Genomic DNA, 20,616 nt, shown 5'->3' on the forward strand with positions numbered 1-20,616 from the left:
GCTGTGTCCTCACAACAAGAAAGTCTTTTTCTTTTCTTTTCTTTTTTTAAATTAGGTCTCACTCTGTCATCCAGGCTGTAGGGCTGTAGTGTAGTGGTGTGATCATAGTTCACTGCAGCCTGAAACTCCTGCCTCAGCCACATGAGTAGCTGAGACAACAGGTGTGCATCACCATGACAGGCTAATTTTTTGTTATTATTATACTTTAAGTTCTAGGGTACATGTGTATAACGTGCAGGTTTGTTACATATGTATACTTGTGCCATGTTGGTGTGCTGCACCCATCAACTCGTCAGCACCCACCAATTCGTCATTTGTATCAGGTATAACTTCCAATGCAATCCCTCCCCCTTCTCCCCTCCCCATGATAGGCCCCGATGTGTGATGTTCCCCTTCCCGAGTCCAAGTGATCTCATTGTTCAGTTCCCACCTATCAGTGAGAACATGTGGTGTTTGGTTTTCTGTTCTTGTGATAGTTTGCTAAGAATGATGGTTTCCAGCTGCATCCATGTCCCTACAAAGGACGCAAACTCATCCTTTTTTATGACTGCATAGTATTCCATGGTGTATATGTGCCACATTGTCTTAATCCAGTCTGTCACAGATGGACATTTGGGTTGATTCCAAGACTTCCCTATTGTGAATAGTGCCGCAATAAACATACGTGTGCAGGTGTCTTTATAGCAGCATGATTTATAATCCTTTGGGTATATACCCAGTAGTGGGATGGCTGGGTCATATGGTACATCTAGTTCTAGATCCTTGAGGAATTGCCATACTGTTTTCCATAATGGTTGAACTAGTTTACAATCCCACCAACAGTGTGAAAGTGTCTCTATTTCTCCACAACCTCTCCAGCACCTGTTGTTTCCTGACTTTTTAATGATTGCCATTCTAACTGGTGTGAGATGGTATCTCATTGTGGTTTTGATTTGCATTTCTCTGATGGCCAGTGATGATGAGCATTTTTTCATGTGTCTGTTGGCTGTATGAATGTCTTCTTTTGAGAAATGTCTGTTGATATCCTTTGCCCACTTTTTGATGGGGTTGTTTGTTTTTTTCTTGTATATTTGTTTGAGTTCTTTGTAGATTCTGGATATTAGCCCTTTGTCAGATGAGTAGATTGCAAAAATTTTCTCCCATTCTGTAGGCTGCCTGTTCACTCTGATAGTAGTTTCTTTTGCTGTGCAGAAGCTCTTTAGTTTAATTAGATCCCATTTGTCAATTTTGGGTTTGTTGCCCTTGCTTTTGGTGTTTTAGACATGAAGTCCTTGCCCACGCCTATGTCCTGAATGGTACTACCTAGGTTTTCTTCTAGGGTTTTTATGGTATTAGGTCTAACATTTAAGTCTCTAATCCACCTTGAATTAATCTTCGTATAAGGAGTAAGGAAAGGATCCAGTTTCAGCTTTCTACTTATGGCTAGCCAATTTTCCCAGCACCATTTATTAAATAGGGAATCCTTTCCCCATTTCTTGTTTCTCTCAGTTTGGTCAAAGACCAGATGGCTGTAGATGTGTGGTATCATTTCTGAGGACTCTGTTCTGTTCCATTGGTCTATATCTCTGTTTCGGTACCAGTACCATGCTGTTTTGGTTACGGTAGCCTTGTAGTATAGTTTAAAGTCAGGTAGCATGATGCCTCCAGCTTTGTTCTTTTGACTTAGGATTGTCTTGGCAATGAGGGCTCTTTTTTGGTTCCATATGAACTTTAAAGTAGTTTTTTCCAATTCTGTGAAGAAACTCATTGGCAGCTTGATGGGGATGGCATTGAATCTATAAATAACCTTGGGCAGTATGGCCATTTTCACGATATTGATTCTTCCTATCCATGAGCATGGTATGTACTTCCATTTGTTTGTGTCCTCTTTGATTTCACTGAGCAGTGGTTTGTAGTTCTCCTTGAAGAGGTCCTTCACATCCCTTGTAAGTTGGATTCCTAGGTATTTTATTCTCTTTGAAGCAATTGTGAATGGAAGTTCATTCCTGATTTGACTCTCTGTTTGTCTGTTATTGCTGTATAAGAATACTTGTGATTTTTGCACATTAATTGTGTATCCTGAGACTTTGCTGAAGTTGCTTATCAGCTTAAGGAGATTTTGGGCTGAGACAATGGGGTTTTCTAAATATACAATCATGTCATCTGCAAACAGGGACAATTTGACTACTTCTTTTCCTAACTGGATACCCTTGATTTCTTTCTCTTGCCTGATTGCCCTAGCCAGAACTTCCAACACTATGTTGAATAGGAGTGGTGAGAGAGGGCATCCCTGTCTTGTGCCAGTTTTCAAAGGGAATTTTTCCAGTTTTTGCCCATTCAGTATGATATTGGCTGTGGGTTTGTCATAATAGCTCTTATTATTTTGAGGTACGTTCCATCAATACCGAATTTATTGAGCATTTTTAGCATGAAGGGCTGTTGAATTTTGTCAAAAGCCTTTTCTGCATCTATTGAGATAATCATGGGGTTCTTGTCTTTGGTTCTGTTTATATGCTGGATTATATCTATTGATTTGCGAATGTTGAACCAGCCTTGCATCCCAGGGATGAAGCCCACTTGATCATGGTGGATAAGCTTTTTGATGTGCTGCTGAATCCGGTTTGCCAGTATTTTATTGAGGATTTTTGCATTGATGTTCATCAGGGATATTGGTCTAAAATTTTCTTTTTTGTGTGTGTCTCTGCCAGGCTTTGGTATCAGGATGATGTTGGCCTCATAAAATGAGTTCGGGAGGATTCCCTCTTTTTCTATTGATTGGAATAGTTTCAGAAGGAATGATACCAGCTCCTCCTTGCACCTCTGGTAGAATTCAGCTGTGAATCCATCTGGTCCTGGACTCTTTTTGCTTGGCAGGCTATTATTGCCTCAATTTCAGAGCCTGCTATTGGTCTATTCAGGGATTCAACTTCTTCCTGGTTTAGTCTTGGAAGAGTGTAAGTGTCCAGGAAATTATCCATTTCTTCTAGATTTTCTACTTTATTTGCATAGAGGTGTTTATAGTATTCTCTGATGGTAGTTTGTATTTCTGTGGGGTCAGTGGTGATATCCCCTTTATCATTTTTTATTGCATCTATTTGATTCTCCTCTCTTTTCTTCTTTATTAGTCTTGCTAGTGGTCTGTCAATTTTGTTGATCTTTTCAAAAAACCAACTCCTGGATTCATTGATTTTTTGGAGGGTTTTTTGTGTCTCTATGTCCTTCAGTTCTGCTCTGATCTTAGTTATTTCTTGCCTTCTGCTAGCTTTTGAATGTGTTTGCTCTTGCTCTCCAGTTCTTTTAATTGTGATGTTAGAGTGTCAATTTCAGATCTTTCCTGCTTTCTCTTGTGGGCATTTACTGCTATAAATTTCCCTCTCCACACTGCTTTAAATGTGTCCCAGAGATTCTGGTATGTTGTATCTTTCTTCTCATTGGTTTCAAAGAACATCTTTATTTCTGCCTTCATTTCGTTATGTACCCAGTAGTCATTCAGGAGCAGGTTGTTCAGTTTCCATGTAGTTGAGCAGTTTTGATTGAGTTTCTTAGTCCTGAGTTCTAGTTTGATTGCACTGTGGTCTGAGAGACAGTTTGTTATAATTTCTGTTCTTTTACATTTGCTAAGGAGTGCTTTACTTCCAATTATGTGGTCAATTTTGGAATAAGTGCAATGTGGTGCTGAGAAGAATGTATATTCTGTTGATTTGGGGTGGAGAGTTCTATAGATGTCTATTAGGTCCACTTGGTGCAGAGAGGAGTTCAATTCCTGGATATCCTTGTTAACTTTCTGTCTTGTTGATCTGTCTAATATTGACAGTGGAGCGTTGAAGTCTCCCATTATTATTGTATGGGAGTCTAAGTCTCTTTGTAAGTCTCTAAGGACTTGCTTTATGAATTTGGGTGCTCCTGTATTGGGTGCATATATATTTAGGAGAGTTAGCTCTTCCTGTTGAGTTGATCCCTTTACCATTATGTAATGGCCTTCTTTGTCTCTTTTGATCTTTGATGGTTTAAAGTCAATTTTATCAGAGACTAGGATTGCAACCCCTGCTTTTTTTTGTTCTCCATTTGCTTGGTAGATCTTCCTCCATCCCTTTATTTTGAGTCTATGTATGTCTCTGCATGTGAGATGGGTCTCCTGAATACAGCAGACTGATGGGTCTTGACTCTTGATCCAGTTTGCCAGTCTGTGTCTTTTAATTGGAGCATTTAGTCCATTTACATTTAAGGTTCATATTGTTATGTGTGAACTTGATCCTGCCATTATGATATTAACTGGTTATTTTGCTCGTTAGTTGATGCAGTTTCTTCCTAGCCTCGATGGTCTTTACATTTTGGCATGTTTTTGCAATGGCTGGTACCGGTTGTTCCTTTCCATGTTTAGTGCTTCTTTCAGGGTCTCTTGTAAGGCAGGCCTGGTGGTGACAAAATGTCTAAGCATTTGCTTATCTGTAAAGGATTTTATTTCTCCTTCACTGATGAAACTTAGTTTGGCTGGATATGGAATTCTGATTTGAAAATTCTTTTCTTAAAGAATGTTGAATATTGGCCCCCACTCTCTTCTGGCTTGTAGAGTTTCTGCCGAGAGATCTGCTGTTAGTCTGATGGGCTTCCCTTTGTGGGTAACCTGACCTTTCTCTCTGGCTGCCCTTAAGATTTTTTCCTTCATTTCAACTTTGGTGAATCTGGCAATTATGTGTCTTGGAGTTGCTCTTCTCGAGAAGTATCTTTGTGACGTTCTCTCTATTTCCTGAATTTGAATGTTGGCCTGCCCTACTAGGTTGGGGAAGTTCTCCTGGATGATATCCTGAAGAGTGTGTTCCAAGTTGGTTCCATTTTCCCCCTGACTTTCAGGCACCCCAATCAGACGTAGATTTGGTCTTTTTACATAATCCCATACTTCTTGCAGACTTTGTTCATTTCTTTTTCTTCTTTTTTCTTTTGGTTTCTCTTCTGGCTTCATTTCATTCATTTGATCCTCAATCGCTAGTACTCTTTCTTCCAGTTGATCGAGTCGGTTACTGAAGCTTGTGGATTTGTCACGTATTTCTCGTGTCATGGTTTTCATCTCTGTCATTTCGTTTATAACCTTCTCTGCATTAGTTATTCTAGCTATCAATTCTTCCACTCTTTTTTCAAGATTTTTAGGTTCTTTGCGCTGAGTACTTAATTCCTCCTTTAGCTCTGAGAAGTTTGATGGACTGAAGCCTTCTTCTCTCATCTCATCAAAGTCATTCTCTGACTGTTTGGATGAACGGAGGCAAGATGGCGTGGTTCCGGGTTCTTCACCGTCAACTTTCCCACACCCGGGAAAGACACCAGTCGACTGCGCAGGCACAACCCGACCTCTGAGGGAGAAAAACCTGAACCTGCCTAGCCACGCCTACCGCCCGGCCCCCGGCCCGCCTATGTCCCGCCCACTGCCCTCCCACTCCCAGGCCCAAGACATAAAATCCGCTCCTGGTGGGTGTGCCGTGCGAACTTCCTTGGCCCTTGCTCCTGTGCGGACCTAGGAACCTCGCCCGAGAATGCCGGAGCGACTTCGTCGGCCTCCACCGCCGGAGACCGGTGAACCTTGCCCCTCCTTCACATTGGGTTGTAAATAAAGTTTTCTTTTACTTTGCCTACTTGCCTATTCTCTGGCATTTACTCTGGTGGTCATCTGGAGCAAATCAGTTGGTGCCGAAACCCAGGAGGAGACCCCTCCTCAGGGCCCCTCAAGGTCCGAGGAGCCTCCTCCTTCCACGCCCCAGACAGACCAGGACCTGGACATCGCTTTCCCCACCTCCAAGTCTCCTAGGGGTGAGTACCTTTTGCCTCCCTTTCATATTCCTTGGCCAGAAGTCCTGCGCAGGCCCAAGGCTTTTTTTCCAGTCACCAGGTGACCCAGGGAAGTTCCCAAAGGCAGAGACGTCTGCCCAAAGGAACTCCATTCCGTTCCGTGGGAGACCCGTCCAGGACGGAGACGTCCGCCTGGAGGTAATCTCCATTCCGGTTCCAGGAGCCTCCCGCTGGTCTCTAGTGGCTCCAAAGGACGCTTTGTAGCCAGGTAGAGTTCGGTTTCCATTTCTGTCTATAGGCGAGAGGAAGGCAATGGGAAACCCTCAATCCAAAATATCTAGAGACTCCCCTTTAGGGTGTCTTCTAAAAAATCTCAAAACTTTGCAATTAGAACAAGATCTCAGACAAAAGCGACTGGTGTTCCTCTCCACTGTGGCATGGCCACAATATAAATTAGACAATCAGTCTCAATGGCCGCCTGAGGGCACTCTAGACTGTAACATTTTAACTGACCTCAGTAGTTTCTGCCAACGCTTAGGCAAGTGGTCTGAAATTAATTATATACAAGGATTTTGGGCCTTGCGTTCTCGTCCGGACCTGTGTAGCCAGTGTTCCTTGGCTCAAGTCATGTTGGCTAAGGACGCAGGCCTAACAAAGTCCAAAAAAGAGGAGTCATCTTTCCTGTCTGAGTTGCGCGAAGACCTTACTTCTCCATTATTCTTACCTCTACTCTAAACCCTGAGGAGCAAGAGTGCATCCTAGTGGCCACCAGGCAGCATGCCAACCAATTACACTTAACAGACCCTGCCTTCCCACTAGGGGAACAAGCAGTCCCCTCTATAGACCCAGACTGGAACTATCAAGTAGGCCAGCCAGGCCGCCGAAGACGAGATATGATGACTCAATGTCTTCTTGCTGGTATGCAGGCGGCCTCAAATAAGGTAGTAAATTTTAATAAACTAAAAGAAATTATTCAAGGTCCAGATGAGAACCTGGAACTGCGCCATCTTGCCTCCGTTCATCCAAACACTGACCAGCTTTGATCCATTGCTGGTGATGAGCTGCGCTCCTTTGCAGGGGGAGATGCACTCTTATTTTTTGAATTTCCAGCTTTTCTGCCCTGCTTCTTCCCCATCTTTGTGGTTTTATCTGCCTCTGGTCTTTGATGATGGTGACGTACTGATGGGGTTTTGATATAGGTGTCCTTCCTGTTTGATAGTTTTCCTTCTAATAGTCAGGACCCTCAGCTGTAGGTCTGTTGGAGATTGCTTGAGGTCCACTCCAGACCCTGTTTGCCTAGGTATCAGCAGCAGAGATTGCAGAAGATAGAATATTGCTGAACTGTGAGTGTACCTGTCTGATTCTTACTTTGGAAGCTTCCTCTCAGGGGTTTACTCCACCCTGTGAGGTGTGGGGTGTCAGACTGCCTCTAGTGGGGGATGTCTCCCAGTTAGGCTACTCAGGGGTCAGGGACCCACTTGAGCAGGCTGTCTGTCCCTTCTCAGATCTCAACCTCCGTGTTGGGAGATCCACTGCTCTCTTCAAAGCTGTCAGACAGAGTCGTTTGCGTCTGCCAAGGTTTCTGCTGCTTTTTTTGTTGTTGTTTAGCTGTGCCCTGTCCCCAGAGGTGGATTCTACAGAGACAGGCAGGTTTCCTTGAGCTGCTGTGAGCTCCACCCAGTTCAAGCTTCCCAGCGGCTTTGTTTACCTACTTAAGCCTCAGCAATGGCGGGCGCCCCTCCCCCAGCCTCGCTGCTGCCTTGCGGTTAGATCTCAGACTGCTGTGCTAGCAATGAGGGAGGCTCCGTGGCCGTGGGACCCTCCCGGCCAGTTGTGGTTATAATCTCCTGGTGTGCCCGTTTGCTTAAAGCGCAGTATTGGGGTGGGAGTTACCTGATTTTCCAGGTGTTGTGTGTCTCAGTTCCCCTGGCTTGGAAAAGGGATTCCCTTCCCCCTTGCGCTTCCCAGGTGAGGCGATGCCTCGCCCTGCTTCAGCTCTCGCTGGTCAGGCTGCAGCAGCTGACCAGCACTGATTGTCCGGCACTCCCTAGTGAGATGACCCCAGTATCTCAGTTGAAACTGCAGAAATCACTGGTCTTCTGTGTCATTCGCGCTGGGAGTTGGAGACTGGAGTTGTTCCTATTCGGCCATCTTGCTCCACCCTCTGATCAACAGGCTAATTTTTTAAGAGATGAAATCTCACTATGTTGCCCAGGTTCCTCAAGACTTATTTATAAGGGAACTATCTTTATAAGGGAACTAATCTCACCCTCATGACCTAATCCTAAGTTTCCACCTCTTAATACTGACACATTGGAGATTAGGTTTCACCATATAAATTTGGAGGAGACACCAGCATTCAGACCATAGCAACTTCCAAGTTTTTAAGCAAAAATAACTAAAATAAATATCATATTTTTTTTTAATTATATGTATACATATCTTGAAGTGAGTTGTTTTCTGGGTTTATTGTGATAAAATATAGATACATTATTTCATTTAATCTTCATAATAATCCCTTTTAACCCTTTAAGCATGCAATTTGGTGACATTTAGTATATCCACAATGTTGCATAACTATCATCCCCATACCTTTCCAAAACTTTGTCATCGTCTTAAATAGAAATTCTGTACCTGTTAAATAATAACTCCCCAGTCTATCCTCCTGACAGCTGCTGGCAACCACCATTCTACCTTCTGCCTCCCATCATGCTTATGTCTGGCTTATTTCACATAGCATGATGTTTTCAGAGTTCATCCATGTTGTACCATGTGTCAGAATTTCCTCCTATTTTAAGGCTGAGTAATATCCCATTGTGTGTATATATCATGCTTCATTTAGCCATTAATCCATTGATAGACAACAAACGTTTGTTTCTGCCTTTTGGCTATTGTGAACACTGCTGCTATGAACATTGATACACACATTTGTTTTTTGTTTTGGTTTGAGTTTGGATTATTTTTTATTTTTGAGCCAAAATTTGAAAATTGAGAGATTTCAAATAAAAATCCAGATTTCTGGCCTTAGGCAACACTGAGCCCACATTCCTCAGTGGCAGCAATAGCTAGAGCTGAGCAGTGTCTGTCCCTTTGGCCCAGTGCACTACAGTCTTCACTGCTCACTGCTACTTCCTGACACTGCTGTTGAATGTTAGTTGCCATTTGCAACTATGATGATATTTGCATCTTTATTTTTCTTTTAGAAGAGGATTTTCTTCTTCTACCCAACCCATTTCTCTAATTTTTGTTATCTACCTGACTACTTTAGACAGATTGATACCTCTACTCTACATGTGGATTATTGACATAGTAGTGACATGAAAATATATGTAAGCTATATTAATTGACAAATACAAAATATTGAACAATCTGTATAGAACAACTTCATTTGTGGAGAAAGGGAGGGAGGTGTTGAAAATATCTCCTGTATATGTGTTGAAAATATCTAGGAGGAGCCATAAGAAACAACATATCTGGGGATATATCTGGGGAGTAACAATACAAGAAACAATGTATCTGGGGAGTAAGACCTTCACTTTTTCATTTTTATCTTTTTGCATTGCTTGAATTTTATGTAGCAAGGATGAATTACCTGAAAAACAAAAATAACTAGATTTTAAACCTGTGCCACATTACCTTCTCCCAGTAAGTTCCCAGTGATTTTAGTTTATGAACTAGAAATTTTATGAGTATAGCGATCCTATCTTCCAAACCAGAAGTTCGAAGTCATGGTCTGATCAAGTGTTGAGTGTATGCATAGGAAAACTAAGTTAGATATTTAAAACTGAGCCTGACCTGTAAGAGTTAGAGATTGAGATTGTCACATAAAAGATTAAGTTAAAATATATTAGAAAGAAGCTTGCCCTGGAGAAGAATTTCTCAGAGTTCCATGAGGACAAGGACTTTGCCTAGCTTTTCACCCCTCGCCACTGCTATAGCCTATTGGACTGAAAAGAGGGTGTGAAAGAGGACAATGAGGGTATATAGACATGCAGAAAATTTTCAGAATGATTTGTGGTTGCTTAGAAAGGAGCTAGTGAAATTGAATTCAACAGAACTCTGTTTCTTCTACCTTCCCTTTCTCTCCTACCTCTAAAAAAATAAATAAGCCTCAAGGTTAAAATTTACAACAGTGGAGAAATGTAACAAAATCTTGATTAATCAATAGAATAAAAAGAGGAGCTAGTGGCATGTTGGTGACAAAAAATTATGATGACCATTTGGGAGCATAGATTCTCGACAGTGATGGTATCGGGGAAACATCTAATCATTTGTTTCACTCAGTGATTCTAACATGGTCTCACCAACTGGATATTCTGAGTGAACTCTGCTATTAGACCTAGAGTCTTTGTGTGCTGCCTATTTTCATTTTTAAAAATATATGATACATATAATTAAAAGAAAATTTTAAGAATAATTTTTCCAAAACATAACAGAAAAGAGCAGAATTCAGCATAATGATTAAATGTGCTGTGTTAAACATATAAAATTGCCAATATTTGACAGTTTTTGAAAGGTAAAAATGGCAACTTCCCATGGTCCAACCTGGTACATCACACAGACACACAGACATGTGTAGCTTCAGTTTTGCTTTAAATGATGGAGTCCCAGATGTTGAACATGTTCAGGACATATTTTATGGTCATTATGTAGAGAAATACCATGTAAGTGATTTGTGTAAAACAGTTTTTATGGGAAAGGTCTTTCCTCTGAAATTTGCAATGATTTCCAGTATACCCTGAACCTCTGTTTACTACACATTTATACTGTTTCCAAAATCTTTTAGTCCATCTAGCATTCTTTTCAGATTTGTATTCTAGTTGCTTAAACATATAAAGATTGTGCCATTTGTTTTCATTTTATTAATGGAAGAATTAATACTCTTCCAGTTGTGTTATCCTGGATTTTCTTCCCTCCAACACCACAGGGTTTCCTTGCTCTAGACATGTATAGTAGAGCAGGAAGAAAACCGAGGGGAAAAGTATTTCCTTTTGCAGAGTTAGGGAGTATAACTTGGATCTTTACAAACAAAGCAAGAGCTCACTCAGAGTGTGAAAGAGATAGAGGTACAAGGTAGCCCTGGTATCTAAGAAGGGCCACATTATGGCCACAGGAACATGGTGGCAGCTTCCCCTCCATGCATAGACTCTCCCATTAAGCTTTCCCAACAGGAGAACTCTAGCTGAAAAGCTAAAAAATGAATACTACTTATTTTTATTTCATTTTACCATAGGGAATATCTCCCTGGGAGATTTTTAATTTTACCTTATCTTCCATATTTTCTTTTTTAGATAAAAATTCTTAGACCAGAAAGTTTAAATAATTCAGTGAGAAAATTTATAACTGAAAAAATGGGAAATGAATATCTTCAAAGAACTGGAGTTAATTTGAAAGATGCATATAAAGAATCCAATGCCAGAACTCCGCTGATACTTATTCAGTCTCATGGTAAGCTATTTGTGAATAGTTAAGATGATCGATATGGTTTGGCTGTGTGTCCTCACCCAAATCTCACTTTTAATTGTAATCCCCTTAATCCTCATGTGTCAAGGGCGAGAGCAGGTGGAGGTAACTGGATCATGGGGGTGGTTCCCCCCGTGCTGTTCTCGTGATAGTGAGTGAGTCTCTTGAGATCCGATGGTTTTATAAGAACCTGGTATTTCCCCTCTTGGTACTCATTCCGTCCGGCCACCCTGTGAAGAAGGTGCCTGCTTCTCCTTTGCCTTCTGCCATGATTGTAAGTTTCCTGAGGCCTCCCCAGGAATGCAGAATTGTGAGTGAATTAAACCTGCTTGCTTTATAAATTACTCAGTCTCAGGTATTTCTTCATAGTAGTGTCAGAACAGACTAATACAATGATGATACAATATCAGCCAAGAGATATGGAGAAGTAGGTTCTGTATCAGATTACTCCATGTTTAAAATATTTTCCTAGCCCTATTTAAAATTTTTGGGAAAGGAGTTAATTACAACTTTTTACTAAGAATAAATCTCTCTGAAAATATCACAGAGGAATAAAACCTCTCAGATTCACAAATATGGAAAAATTTATCAATGGTGATTTTTCTGCACAGAAAATACCTTGCTGGGCACCAAGATGGCCAAATAGGAACAGCTCCAGCCTCCAGCTCACAGCGTGAGCGACACAAAAGACAGGTGATTTCTGCATTTCCAACTGAGCCTCCACTGCTGATACCCAGGCAAACAGGGTCTGGAGTGGACCTCAAGCAAACTCCAACAGACTTGCAGCTGAGGGTACTGACTGTTAGAAGGAAAACTAACAAAGAGAAAGGACGTCCACACCAAAACCCCATCTGCACGTCACCATCATCAAATACCAAAGGTAGATAAAACCACAAAGATGGGGAAAAGCAGTGCAGAAAAGCTGAAAACTCAAAAAATCAGAGCGCCTCTCCCCCTCCAAAGGAACACAGCTCCTCGCCAGCAATAGAACAAAGCTGGATGGAGAATGACTTTGACAAGTTGAGAGAAGAAGGCTTCAGTTGATCAAACTTCTTAGAGCTAAAGGAGGAACTACGAACCCAGTGCAAAGAAACTAAAAATCTTGAAAAAAGATTTGACAAATGGATAACTAGAATAACCAATGCAGAGAAGTCCATAAATGACATGATAGAGATGAAAACCATGACACAAGAACTATGTGACAAATGCACAAGTTTCAGTAACTGACTCGATCAACTGGAAGAAAGAGTATCAGTGACTGAAAATCAAATGAATGAAATGAAGTGAGAAGAGAAGCTTAGAGAAAAAAGAGTAAAAAAAAACAATGAACAAAGCCTCCAAGAAATATGGGATTATGTGAAAAGACCAAATCTACATCTGATTGTTGTACCTGAAAGTGACGGGGAGAATGGAACCAAGTTGAAAAACACTCTGCAGGATATTATCCAGGAGAACTTCCCCAACCTAGTAAGGCAGGCCAACATTCAAATTCAGGAAATACAGAGAACACCACAAAGATACTCCTCGAGAAGAGCAACTCCAAGACACATAATTGTCAGATTCACCAAAGTTGAAATGAAGGAAAAAATCTTAAGGGCAGCCAGAGAGAAAGGTCGGGTTACCCAAAAAGGGAAGCCCATCAGACTAACAGCAGATCTCTCGGCAGAAACTCTACAAGCCAGAAAAGAGTGGGACCTAATATTCAACATTCTTTAAGAAAAGAATTTTCAACCCAGAATTTCATATCCAGCCAAACTAAGTTTCATAAGTGAAGGAGAAATAAAATCCTTTACAGACAAGCAAATGCTGAGAGATTTTGTCACCATCAGGACTGCCCTACAAGAGCTCCTGAAGGAAGCACTTAACATGGAAAGGAACAACCGGTACCGGCCATTGCAAAAACATGCCAAAATATAAAGACCATCGATGCTAGGAAGAAACTGCATCAACTAAGGAGCAAAAACACCAGCTAACATCATAATGACAGGATCAAGCACACACATAACAATATTAATCTTAAATGTAAATTGGCAAATGATCCAATTAAAAGACATAGACTGGCAAATTGGATAAAGAGTGAAGACCTATCAGTTTGCTGTATTCAAGAGACCCATCTCACGTGTGGAGACACACATAGGCTCAAAATAAAGGGATGGAGGAAGATCTACCAAGCAAATGGAGAACAAAAAAAGGCAGGGGTTGCAATCCTAGTCTCTGATAAAACAGACTTTAAACCAACAGAGATCAAAAGAGACAAGGCCACTACATAATGGTAAAGGGATCAATTCAACAAGAAGAGCTAACTATCCTAAATCTATATGCACCCAATACAGGAGCACCCAGATTCATAAAGCATGTCCTTAGAGACTTACAAAGAGACTTAGACTCCCATACAATAATAATGAAAGACTTTAACATCCCACTGTCAACATTAGACAGATCAACAAGACAGAAAGTTAACAAGGATATCCAGGAATTGAACTCATCTCTGCGCCAAGCGAACCTAATAGACATCTATAGAACTCTCCACCCCAAATCAACAGCATATACATTCTTCTCAGCACCACATCGCACGTATTCCAAAATTGACCACATAATTGGAAGTAAAGCACTCCTTAGCAAATGTAAAAGAACAGAAATTATAACAAACTGTCTCTCAGACCACAGTGCAATCAAACTAGAACTCAGGACTAGAAACTCAATCAAAACTGCTCAACTACATGGAAACTGAACAACCTGCTCCTGAAAGACTACTGGGTACATAACGAAATGAAGGCAGAAATAAAGATGTTCTTTGAAACCAATGAGAACAAAGATACAACATACCAGAATCTCTGGGACACATTTAAAGCAGTGTGTAGAGGAAAATTTATGGCACTAAATGCCCACAAGAGAAAACAGGAAAGATCTAAAATTGACACCCTTACATAACAATTAAAAGAACTAGAGAAGCAAGAGCAAACACATTCAAAAGCTAGCAGAAGGCAAGAAATAACTAAGATCAGAGCAGAACTGAGGGACATAGAGACACAAAAACCCTCCAAAAAATCAATGAATCCATGAGTTGGTTTTTTGAAAAGATCAACAAAATTGACAGACTGCTAGCAAGACTAATAAAGAAGAAAAGAGAGAAGAATCAAATAGATGCAATAAAAAATGATAAAGGGGATATCACCACCTACCCCACAGAAATACAAACTACCATCAGAGAATACTACAAACTCCTCTACGCAAATAAACTAGAAAACCTAGATGAAATGGACAAATTCCTGGACACATACACTCTCCCAAAACTAAACCAGGAAGAAGTTGAATCCCTGAATAGACCAATAGCAGGCTCTGAAATTGAGGCAATAATTCATAGCCTACCAAGCAAAAAAAGTCCAGGCCCAGATGGATTCACAGCCGAATTCTACCAGAGGTACAAGGAAGAGCTGGTACCATTCCTTCTGAAACTATTTCAATCAATAGAAAAAGAGGGAATCCTCCCTAATTCATTTTATGAGGCCAACATCATCCTGATACTAAGGACTGGCAGAGACACAACAAAAAAAGAGAATTTTAGACCAATACCCCTGATGAACATTGATGCAAAAATCCTCAATAAAATACTGGCAAACCAGATTCAGCAGCACATCAAAAAGCTTATCCACCATGATCAAGTGGGCTTCATCCCTGGGATGCAAGACTGGTTCAACATATGCAAATCAATAAATGTAATCCAGCATATAAACAGAACCAAAGACAAAAACCACATGATTATCTCAATAGATGCAGAAAAGGCCTTCAACAAAATTCAACAGCCCTTCATGCTAAAAGCTCTCAATAAATTCGGTATTGAGGGAACATATCTCAAAATAATAAGAGCTATTTATGACAAACCCACAGCCAATATCATACTGAATGGGCAAAAACTGGAAGCATTCCCCTTAAAAACTGGCACAAGACAGGGATGCCCTCTCTCACCACTCCTATTCAACACAGTGTTGGAAGTTCTGGCCAGGGCAATCAGGCAAGAGAAAGAAATAAAAGGTATTCAATTAGGAAAAGAGCAAGTCAAATTGTCCCTGTTTGCAGATGACATGATTGTATATTTAGAAAACCCCATCGTCTCAGCCCAAAATCTCCTTAAGCTGATAAGCAACTTCAGCAAAGTCTCAGGATAAAAAATCCATGTGCAAAAATCACAAGCATTCTTATACAGCAATAACAGGCAAACAGAGAGCCAAATCATGAATGAACTCCCATTCACAATAGCTTCAAAGAGAATAAAATACCTAGGAATCCAACTTACAAGGGATGTGAAGGACCTCTTCAAGGAGAACTACAAACCACTGCTCAATGAAATAAAAGAGGACACAAACAAATGGAAGAACATTCCATGCTCATGGATAGGAAGAATCAATATCATGACAATGGCCATACTGCCCACGGTAATTTATAGATTCAATGTCATCCTCATTAAGCTACCAATGACTTTCTTCACAGAATTGGAAAAAACTACTTTAAAGTTCACATGGAACCAAAAAAGAGCCCTCATTGCCAAGACAATCCTAAGTCAAAAGAACAAAGCTGGAGGCATCACGCTACCTGACTTCAAACTATACTACAAGGCTACCGTAACCAAAACAGCATGGTACTGGTACCAAAACAGAGATCTAGACCAATGGAACAGAACAGAGCCCTCAGAAATAATACCACACATCTACAACCATCTGATCTTTGACAAACCTGACAAAAACTAGAAATGGGGAAAGGATTCCCTATTTAATAAATGGTGCTGGGAAAATTGGCTACCCATAAGTAGAAAGCTGAAACTGGATCCCTTCCTTACTCCTTATACGAAGATTAATTCAAGGTGGATTAGAGACTTAAATGTTAGACCTAATACCATAAAAACCCTAGAAGAAAACCTAAGTAATACCATTCAGAACATAGGCATGGGCAAGGACTTCATGTCTAAAACACCAAACGCAATGGCGACAAAACCCAAAATTGACAAATGTGATCTAATTAAACTAAAGAGCTTCTCCATAGCAAAAGAAACTACCATCAGAGTGAACAGGCAACCTACAGAATGGGAGAAAATTTTTACAATCAACTCATCTGACAAAGGGCTAATATCCAGAACCTACAAGGAACTCAAACAAATTTACAAGAAAAAAACAAACAACCCCATCAAAAAAATGGGCAAAGGATATGAACAGATATTTCTCAAAAGAAGACATTCATACAGCCAACAGACACATGAAAAAATGCTCATCATCACTTGCCATCAGAGAAATGCAAATCAAAGCCACAATGAGATACCATCTCACACCAGTTAGAGTGGCAATCATTAAAAAATTAAAAAGGCAGGAAACAACAGGTGCTGGAGAGGATGTGGAGAAATAGGAACACTTTTACACTGTTGGTGGGATTGTAAATAAGTTCAACCATGTGGAAAACAGTATGGCGATTCCTCAAGGATCTAGAACTAGAAATATCATATGACCCAGTCATCCCATTACTGGGGATATACCCAAAGGATTATAAATCATGCTGCTATAAAGACACATGCACACATATGTTTATTGCAGCACTATTCACAATAGCAAAGTCTTGGAATCAACCCAAATGTCCATCTGTGACAGACTGGATTAAGAAAATGTGGCACATATACACCATGGAATACTATGCAGCCATAAAAAAGGATGAGTTTGCGTCCTTTGTAGGGACATGGATGCAGCTGGAAACCATCATTCTCAGCAAACTATCACAAGAACAGAAAACCAAACACCGCATGTTCTCACTCATAGGTGGGAATTGAACATTGAGATCACTTGGGCACGGGAAGGGGAACATCACACGCTGGGGTGGGGTGGGGGGAGGGGGGAGGGATAGCATTAGGAGATATACCTAATGTAAATGATGAGTTGATGGGTGCAGCACACCAACATGGCACATGTATACATATGTAACAAACCTGCATATTGTTCACATGTACCCTAGAACATAAAGTATAATTTAAAAAGAAATAAATAAAACATTACAAATTGAAAAAAGAAGCAACTATTGATCGGCATCTCAAATATTACATTTAATTACCTCCTTTTATATAAATCTAATGAAACATTTAAATGATATATTGCATAAAAAGAAAAAGAAAATACCTTGCAAACACATACTGTTGCTCTGGAGGTTGGAATCGCCCTTATGTCTATGCATGTGTTTAATAAATATTGACATGTGCAAAAATATATGTTACAAAATAAACTATGAGAAATAAACTAGCAAAATATTTTCTTCATTTATCTTCTGTTCCAAATATCAAATGTATCTTTAGAATTCATCATTTCAAACTTTGATTTTATTACATAAAACCTTGTCTGGAGTGCCTCCACCATTCCAGGTTCTCACCTGGAACGTTTCCATGTAAAGCACTTGGCTAGATGCCTGACACACTCATAGTAGGTACTATCCGTTTCTTGAAGACTTAGCCCATGATGGTGGCTAGGGCTCTAGACACCTGATATTCATGTTCCAAACAACAGAATGGAAGCAAGGAAGAAAGGCACATATCCTCCCTTTAAGGAGATATCCAAAGTATTACACAACACTTTTATTTTAATTTAATTTTGTTTCATTTTAAGTTCCAGGATACATGTGCAGGACGTGCAGGTTTGTTACATAGGTAAACGTGTGTCATGGTGATTCGCTGCACCTATCAACCCATCACCTAGGTATTAAGCCCCACATACCTTAGCATTTATCCTGATGCTCTCCCTCCCTACAACCTCCAACAGGCCCCAGTATGTGTTGTTTCCCCCACATTTGTCCATGTGTTCTCATTGCTCAGTTCCCACTTGTGGGTGAGAACACGTAGTGTTTGGTTTTCTGTTCCTGTGTTAGTTTGCTGAGATAATGGCTTCCATTTCCATCCATGTCTCTGCAAAGGAAATTATCTTGTTCCTTTCTATGACTGCATAGTGTTCAATGGTATGTATGCACCATATTTTCTTTATCCAGTCTATCATTGATGGGCATTTGGGTTGATTCCATGTCTTTGCTACTGAGTATTACACAACACTTTTGCTAACAAAATTTCCTGCCAAAATCTATCACAAAAGCTAGATGCCCACAGAAGTTAAAAATATAGTATTTTAGCTGGGCACACGGCCATCTCGAACAACACTGGGGTACAGCTACCGAGGAGGAAAGGACAGGTAAATGCCAGAGAAGACAACCAGCAGGTGCTGCTGTCGTTAGATATTATTATCATCCTCGTGTGTTAGGCTAGTAAGTAGCAGGGCCAAAATTTAAACTCTGGGCTCTAATTTCAAAACCTGTAGTCTTTCCGCTATGGCTATACCTTTTCCCACCACTACTCAATAAATGCTGGATTGTGATTTTTAAGAGGGAATTAAATGAGCTTACAGTTGTATATACTTCTCCAGGTCATTATACAGGGATCGACCTTACCAACATCCTCCTGAGATTTGCACAAGAGTTAAAAGGAACAACACATCATGTGACTGTAATTTCTCTGGGCCGTGACCAGGCAGCGAAAGCTGAAGACCTCATTTTAAAGGCACTAACGAAAACACGACAATGGGTCTTCCTCCAGAACTGCCATCTTGCAGCCTCATTTATGCCAAGGCTTTGCACAATTGTAGAATCGTAAGAGTTTTACATTTATTTGTAAGGGATCAGATTGATTACCAAAACTATAAAGTAAAACTGGAAATGGCATTGTATACTGTGTGTAAACAATAACAAAATGTGTTGAGCCACTCAGATGAAGCTTAAGCTATTGGTTTTCTTTTCTCCAGGAACTTGAAAACTACACTAAGAATACATCAGTTTTTATATTTTTTTAAGGCCTCTTTAGTTTTTGTTCTCGGTCTTGTATATCAGTTTCTTTCCTCAAATTCTTACTCTCAATAGATATACAAGCATACACACACATTATATGTACTGATGGATACATAGTTTTTAATATTCTATGTGATGTTCCAAATAGCAGAGCATAATACCTCATATCTATCCTTTCGGTGATGATTCATTTGTATGGCCTTTACTTAGTATCTATTCTGACTTTCTCTAGCTCAAAATACTTTTCTAGGCTGTACCTCCCAAAGCACTTAGCCACTCATACAGAAATTTTTATACGTTCAGCCTTCTTGTTTGCAGTGGAAGTATTTGAAAGTTAGTTGCTATAACTTTGAGTGAAGAATTAGCAATGTTTTGAATCAATAATGTTTCAACCAATTACATTCTATAGTTTTTCTCCAGCCTTGGTTTTCTTTCCCCTTTTTTTGCATGGCCAATATCCTATTGTTATTTTTATTTTTATGCTTTGAGTATGCACGAGGAAACTATAAAACCAAAATGCAACTGCATGACTTAAATTTCTAAAAACTTTCCTAATATCATTCATGAGTTCCCAGATTGTTATTCTTTTAGCAGTTTCAAAACTGTATCAGTAGGGCGTGGTGGCTCATGCCTATAGTTCCAATGCTTTGGGAAGCCGAGGCAAGATCATTGTTTGGGGCCAGGAGTTCAAGACCAGCCTGGGCAACATAGCGAACTCCATCTCTACAACAATAAATAGATGGATAAATAAATAAATACTATTAAATAATTTCTCTTTTTCACATTTATTTCATGACTTAAGAGAATCAGAAGGCAAAGATTGCTTAGTTACATGACTTTAATAGATATAAACTTTGAAATTACTTTCTTCCATGTCTTTCATTCATTATTCATCCAAAAACGATTTATAGGGCATCTGCTATTTGTCGAATATTGTGCTAGGCACAGGGACACAGCATGGACCAGGCAAACACTGCAGCAGCTTTCCAGAGGATACTAAGGTGCAAAGAGACAATAGTACAATAGTATGGCAGGTAGCACTGTGCTAAAAAAAAAAAGAAAGAAATTAGAGAAACGTTCCTCAGAACAGAATTTCCGTCTTAATAAGAATAATTAATGATACGTTAAACATATTCAACATAATCAGAGTATTATTAAAAGAAATTCACACTTCTGGTCCAGGCGAGATGGCTCATGCCTGTAATCCCAGCACTTTGGGAGGCCGAGGCAGGCAGATCACCTGAAGTCAAGAGTCTGAAACCAGCCTAGCCAACATGGTGAAGCCCCATCTCTACTAAAAATACAAAAATTAGCCGGCTGTGGTCGCACAAGCCTGTAGTCCCAGCTACTCGGGAGGCTGAGGCAGGAGAATCGCTTGAGCCCAGGGGGCGGAGGTTGCGGTGAGCCGAGATCGCGCCACTGCACTCCAGCCTGGGCGACAGAGTGAGACTCCATCTCAAAAAAAAAAAAAAAAAGAAAGAAAAAGAAATTCATACTTCTTTATTAAATCAAGCCTTTAGATATTTAAGATGAGCACTCTAC

At 40.2% G+C, this 20,616-nt stretch overlaps 1 protein-coding gene across 1 annotated transcript in view; it reads left to right on the forward strand.

Annotated features, from left to right (window-relative positions):
- Nucleotides 1-20,616, forward strand: part of DNAH14 (dynein axonemal heavy chain 14) — a 604,313-nt gene that overhangs the window by 545,998 nt on the left and 37,699 nt on the right. The window contains exons 74-75 of the mRNA XM_033199195.1: nt 11,049-11,205; nt 18,669-18,879. Coding sequence (XP_033055086.1) covers nt 11,049-11,205; nt 18,669-18,879 — 368 coding nt within the window. The remainder of the gene's footprint in view (nt 1-11,048; nt 11,206-18,668; nt 18,880-20,616) is intronic.

This window comes from Trachypithecus francoisi, unplaced genomic scaffold, assembly GCF_009764315.1.
Source record: "Trachypithecus francoisi isolate TF-2019V2 unplaced genomic scaffold, Tfra_2.0 Lachesis_group5, whole genome shotgun sequence".
NCBI lineage: Eukaryota > Metazoa > Chordata > Mammalia > Primates > Cercopithecidae > Trachypithecus > Trachypithecus francoisi.